Source organism: Corythoichthys intestinalis, chromosome 14 (assembly GCF_030265065.1).
Source record: "Corythoichthys intestinalis isolate RoL2023-P3 chromosome 14, ASM3026506v1, whole genome shotgun sequence".
Taxonomy (NCBI): Eukaryota; Metazoa; Chordata; class Actinopteri; order Syngnathiformes; family Syngnathidae; genus Corythoichthys; species Corythoichthys intestinalis.
Genome location: NC_080408.1, coordinates 31,133,693 through 31,139,692, shown reverse-complemented (window position 1 = coordinate 31,139,692; position 6,000 = coordinate 31,133,693). Strand labels below are relative to the sequence as shown.

The 6,000-nt window shown below is 42.0% G+C and overlaps 1 protein-coding gene across 2 annotated transcripts in view; it reads left to right on the top strand.

Annotated features, from left to right (window-relative positions):
• Positions 1-698: 698 nt before the first annotated feature.
• cadm3 (cell adhesion molecule 3) overlaps positions 699-6,000 on the top strand; it is a 206,648-nt gene continuing 201,346 nt past the window's right edge. Inside the window, exons 1-2 of one of the 2 annotated variants that reach the window (XM_057857228.1) lie at positions 699-920; positions 5,451-5,629. In XM_057857228.1, the coding sequence (XP_057713211.1) occupies positions 5,551-5,629 (79 nt within the window). In that variant the 5' untranslated portion in view covers positions 699-920; positions 5,451-5,550. The remainder of the gene's footprint in view (positions 921-5,450; positions 5,630-6,000) is intronic. The other variant, XM_057857229.1, reaches the window with a different exon arrangement.

Below are 6,000 nucleotides of genomic sequence, written 5' to 3'. Positions count from 1 at the left end.
TTTAATATATATCCTATGTTCTTAAGCACCGTTAGTTAAAATTGAAATTGGCATTTAGTATGTGAGGAAATGAGGGAAAATAAAAATTAGAAGATGGAGGTTGGGGTTATTGCTGTTTTCGTTAACTTTTATTTTGCAAATCATTGAAAAAATACAATTTTGAAAGAAAATCAGTTTTTGTATGTGTTATAGAAATAACTGTGCGAAAAGTTTTCTTTGCATTTCAGTAGTTTAGGAGGTTTGACCCCTCAACCCCCTCCCAAAAAAAAAAAAAAAAAAAAAAAAAAAATTGAAAGAAAAATAAATAAATAAATAGAATTTCTGGCTCCGTGACGACCTTCACGTCGGAGAGTTCCGGCAAGAAATTCTAGCCACTTTCACCCCTGGATATATGTGTAGTGTTTTATTCCCCTGCTGCATAAAACATTGCTGACTATTCTCGCTGCTTTTTGTCCACCTCTATTCTACTCCACAATAGTGATGATGACGTTTTTATTCTCTCTCTCACACACACGGACACACAAGCATCCTTCCTTTTTCTTCCCCTGGCTCCGGCCCCTGCCTGTTCTGTTCTGCCGTTGTGGGCCAAATGCTATTAAAATCCCCTCCCTCACTTCTACCCTCTCTATTCTCCCTCCCTCCGTCTCTCTCTTTCTCTCTCTCCCTCCCATCGCTTGTCCCTCCCTCCCTCTCTCTCCATCCAGCCCAGACTGTGTTTTGCTGCAGTGAGCGGCAGCCGTGTGCAAAGAAGCGCGTAAATACGGGTGCGAAGAAAAAAAAAACACCAAAAAGAAGGAGGATAAAAAGAAGAGAGGAGTGGAGTAGGAGAACAAGACCCAAAAAGGAGAGGGAACACATCACGCGGGAAGAAAAAGCGAAGAGCGGACCTAAGTGGAGACACCGGGAGGCGGAACGTAACGGTGCGTGTTCCCACTTGGAAGCATTCACTACTGTTTTTCTTGTTTTCTTGTTTTTTTTTTTTTTTGAAGGGGGCTTGGGGGGGCGTGATAACAGAAACACCTGTCACGCGTCTGCAGGAATGTATGTGACGCGTGCGCGTGCACATTAACCACGCTCCCCTCACTGCTGCGTGCGCGCGCTCTAATCTGTTATGCGGGATCATCATCATTATTTTAATCCCTTTGTTTTTCTTCGTGTGTTTATTTGTTGGGGATTTGAAGTGTGAAAAGGTTCTTTGCATTGACTGTAGAAAAAAGTCATTTCATTTTCATATGTTGATATTGTCGGCCATAATTGTTATGACGTGATAAATAAAGTGTGTTGCAATAAGGAAACCTCTCCAAGCCCCCCCGCGCCCCTCCTCCTCTCTTTCCCCGCCCTAACCTTCCGCCCGTCCCGCAGGCGACGCTTCGTCGCACGCTGGCTGCGCGTCGACAATGAGCGTGCGCGTAGCATCTATTTCCAGCCGTGCGCGTGTATAGTGTGTTATGGCGCGTGTGCCACAGTTGCACCTGAGCGCTGCTTTGTTAATACTCATTAAAAGCAGAGTAAGTGTGTCTCACTTCACAATGCTGGTAAACACTGATGCCCCCCTTTACGCTTCTTTCTTACACCTAAACAAGACGAGTCATTGATGCCTTTGCATTCCTCGTTTAGATCCGTTTCCACTGCTAAGTTGATTCGTTTCTCTGCCCAGTGAACAAGTGATGGTTTCGCGCAGCAAGGTTCCACTGCTATTGACCCCCTTTCACTACTTGCTTCTCTATTGATGTTTCCCCCATCACTCAATAGATACTTTTCCACTGGATGCTTCACAACTGGCGCTTTCACACTGCATGGCTCATGATAAACTGCGACTGGTGTGCGACCAATCGCAGGGTGTATGCCGGGCCTTGTACCCAAATTCAGCTGGGCTTGGCTTGAGCAACTCCGCCGCCATAAAGCCAAGCGATGTTGAAGATGGATAGTTCGTTAATGCTAGTTTTCAACTGCGTGAGGGGTTGGCTCACTACTGATATTTTTCTTTTGCACTCGACTTTCAACGGACTTGTAATTGGAGATAGTCAGGATTTTAAGTAGCCTCAAACGTTCAACTCTGAACCCAAGGATGTCTTTGCTATTCAGGACTGTTATTCAAAAGCAGCATCCCTTTTATTGCATCTTCAGATTAGAACTGAGTAGGGCTGCAGCTATCGAATATTTTAGTAATCGAGTAATCGACTGAAAATTCTATCGATTAATCGAGTAATCGGATAAAACAAATATATTTTTAGGTGAAGAGCAATTATAAATATACATGAGAAAACAAGACATTTAATCTAATTTTGAACCATTTTCAGTCAATCAATGTCTTTATTTCGATGTATATTGTTGAAAACAGCCAACAATTGCATCTCAGATGTAACTAGAATTAAAAAAAAAAAAAACAAAAAAAAACAAACAAACAAACAAAAAAAAGACTAATTCACTGCTTTGACTCAAAAAACTTTAGATCTTATTACAAAAAAATATATATATATCTTACCTAAAAATGCCGTTACGCTTGATAACACACATCACTTAAAAGTTAGGATTTTTTCCCACGTCTTTCAATTGAATTTCTCTTTGTGTCAAGCCATTTTTAAGTTCTAGTTAAGTTTTAAGTTAGTCTAAACTGCAAGTCCTGATAGGATTTTGAGTTTTTGCAGTGTTCAAAATAAATGTATGATACAGGCTGTATTGGAGCACATTAGCACCAGTGCTACTTGGTGTTTTATCCAGCAATGACTACTGAGCTAAAATTGATAGTTAGCATGATTAGGTTGTTATTTTACACCCTCATCACTCCACAATGCTATGTTATGTTAAAGCCTGTATGTAAGACACGTTAGCCAAGCATCGACAGTGGTCATAATTAATAGAAACCTAGCCCTCCGCAGGGCTAACGTTACTTCAGAACAGTAACGTTAATCTTATTTATTAGCGCTTAGCGCTCTTTATTAGCGCTTAGCGCTCTACTGCTTTAAGATGGCGGCTGTTTACTAAAGCTGCCCAGACGCGGCCGAGTCTGTCATTTAGCATCTAGTTCAACATACATGTGATCTCTATGAGACGCTACCTGTACCAACGTAGCATCGTGCGGGCTAGTATTTAGCAACGTCGGCGTCGTTTGTGGCGGCTGTCGGCTGCAGTAAGTTTTTTTTCCCCCCTTCTTCCTCTCCGCACGTGACAGCGCGTTGTCCCCCATTAAAAGTAGTCCGAGCAAAACGTGATGCTTAGAGCTGTCAAAATAAACGATTACTCGAGGTGAATAAAATTACTCGGATCAGTTTTTAAACTCGAGTTACTCGAGTTGCTCGAGTACTCGTTTCAGCTCTAGAACTGAGGAACTCTTTTGTATTAAAATTGAAACGTCAATAAATCACTTGCCCTGATTCAGCATTTTTGTGTATTATGATTTGGCCTTCTCAGTTTAAATGGATTGGACGTCTATAGCCATCAATGGCACTGAAACAGCCTCTCCCAGATCAAATTGATTGGACGTGTAGCACAGTTGAAGGCAGCCAATAAGTTAAATGGGGGGGGGGGGGGCATTTGGCACTGTCTAACTACAGGTACAGAATGCTATTATCCTTCAAGTTATTTCCAAAATAGCAAAAAATTAATTTCCTAAAAACTTTTGGGATTCCGCATCATACAATTGACCAGTTGTCATAAAAAACAACAAACAAACAAATAAAACAAAATCAATATTTTTTTTAAAGGGGGTTGATTTTTTTTTTTTTTTTTTTTTAACAGAAATTCAGTATTTTGGGATCTTAGGAGAGCCTTTGCCAATGTTGACCATCAAGCACAATCTACATGTGCCATCAAATGATTCAAACCCAATGATCCATTTCCTTAAAAGACAATAATTTATTACAGAAACTGGGTGTCCCCCGTAACTCTTGAAAGATAAGACAGTGTTTTTTGCATTGGGGTGGCGTGGCTCAGTGGTAGGGTAGTTGTCCCCTAACCCAGAGGTTGTGGGTTCAGTTGTCCACCCTGATGAACTCGTCTAAGTGTCCTTGAGCAAGACACTGAACCCCACATTGCTCCTGGTGCTGCGTCACCAGTAGGTGGATGGTGAGATAGTGTAAAGCGCCTTGAAAGGTGGAAAAGCGCTATATATTTATAACACCACCATTGAAATAACACTGAACTCGTCTTATATTCTCGGTCTAGATATTATACCCATTCACGACACTAGATGGCGCCAGATATCATTGATGCGATGTTCTGTCATGACTGAGCTCAGCTACTCTCCCCATTCACGACGCTAGGTGGCGCCAGATATCATTGAAGCGATGTTCTGTCATGACAGATCTCAGCTACTCTTTTTACTTTAACCAGTTTGCATTATTTTATTGCAATGTTTTTCCTTATTCAGATTTGTTTCAAGGTTACAGTTACACTTCACTCTAATGGTTAATGCAGTTATTGCAATTTAGTTGTTTTATCACAATAGATTGGTTTATTTACATTTCAAAAACCAGAAGCTATTCATTTACGAATGTGTTTGCACTTTAGTTTACATATTTAAATGGTCAGATATTAAGATTTGAATGAGGCAAAATAACATGCTTTTTCTCTCAAATATATTGTTATAATCATTTGTTTCGGATGTACTGTAATTATTTTCTGTATAAAAATTGATTTGGTGTTCAAAAAGTCTTTTTTTCAAACTTGAGTCTTGAAAAAGAGGGGGTCGTCTTATAATCAGGGCCGTCTTATATTCGGGCCAATACGGTAATTTACTTTAGTGCCTTAATACAACATTTTGCAATTGACCCTTTCCACAGCATGCCTTTTTCACCACATGGCTCTGTATTGGTAAATAGTGTTAGACTTGTATAGCGCCTTTCCACCTTTTAAGGCCCTCAACGCACTTTACACTGTCTCCTCGTCTACCTAGTGGTGACGCAGGACCAGGAGCAATGTGGGGTTCAGTATCTTGCTCAAGGATACTTAGACGAGTTCATCAGGGGGGAGAATTGAACCCACAACCTCTGGGTTAGAGAACGATTCCACTACCACTGAACCACATCATCCCCATGTACTGATGTTTCCCACCAAAAAAAAAAAAAAAAAAAAAAAAAAAAAAAAAAAAAAAAAAGCAACCATGAACACTCATGCTAACATTAGCGTACCCAGCAGCTGTGCCTCAGCCAGCAACAATAAATCTTGGTTCAACATCTTATTCCAACCGCAGTACAGTTTTTGAAGCGGTAAACTAATTTTGCTTGCGGTCCACCAATGTTGTTTTGGTCTTATTCAACCTCCGCACCACCTCCCGCCCTTCCTCTCCCTCTCATTACTGTCAATACACCCCGAAGCCCCTTCATTTTCTACTCCCCCCTTCTGCGTGTTATGACACAAGCCGATCGATGCAAGCACAAGGTCGTTTATTCACAGCAGGAGATGGCGTAGACGAATAACAAACCAATAACGGCTCTGCCGTCTTCCTGCAGGTTACCTCCATTGAGACCCCTGCCCTCGCCTCCTGTGAGCTTCCCCACTCCCCTGCCTCCCAATTGGAAGCCAACGAGCGGGATATCCGAGCGACCGAGCATGGCTTTACCATTAGCTCCGTTATGGATTGTCAGCGTAATGACGCTACTCTCCACAGTTTCCAGCAATGTCATCTTTGGTGAGTACCCTTTGACATTTTCCACTGCCCCCCCTTTCCCCCCAATTGGCGGTGAAAGGGGGCTTCAACCTCAGCATCGCGCTTTTTTTCTCTCTCCATGGCTCTTATCTGTTGAGGCTTTTTGCTACTTTCCTGTATTATGACAAGGGGAGCACTGGAGTGGAACTAACCGCATGGGACACTCCCAACACCAGCACCCTGGCCCCCGCAGTTGATCCCACCATGTATGAGGCATGTGTGAGTCCATGGAAACACACAAAAGGACCTTTGGCCTCATTTCCACCATGTAGTCCATTTCAGTTTGGTATATTATGCATCCTTTTGGGAGTATCTCAAGCTTTGCCCGAAGTATACGTCTGTTCATCTCATCA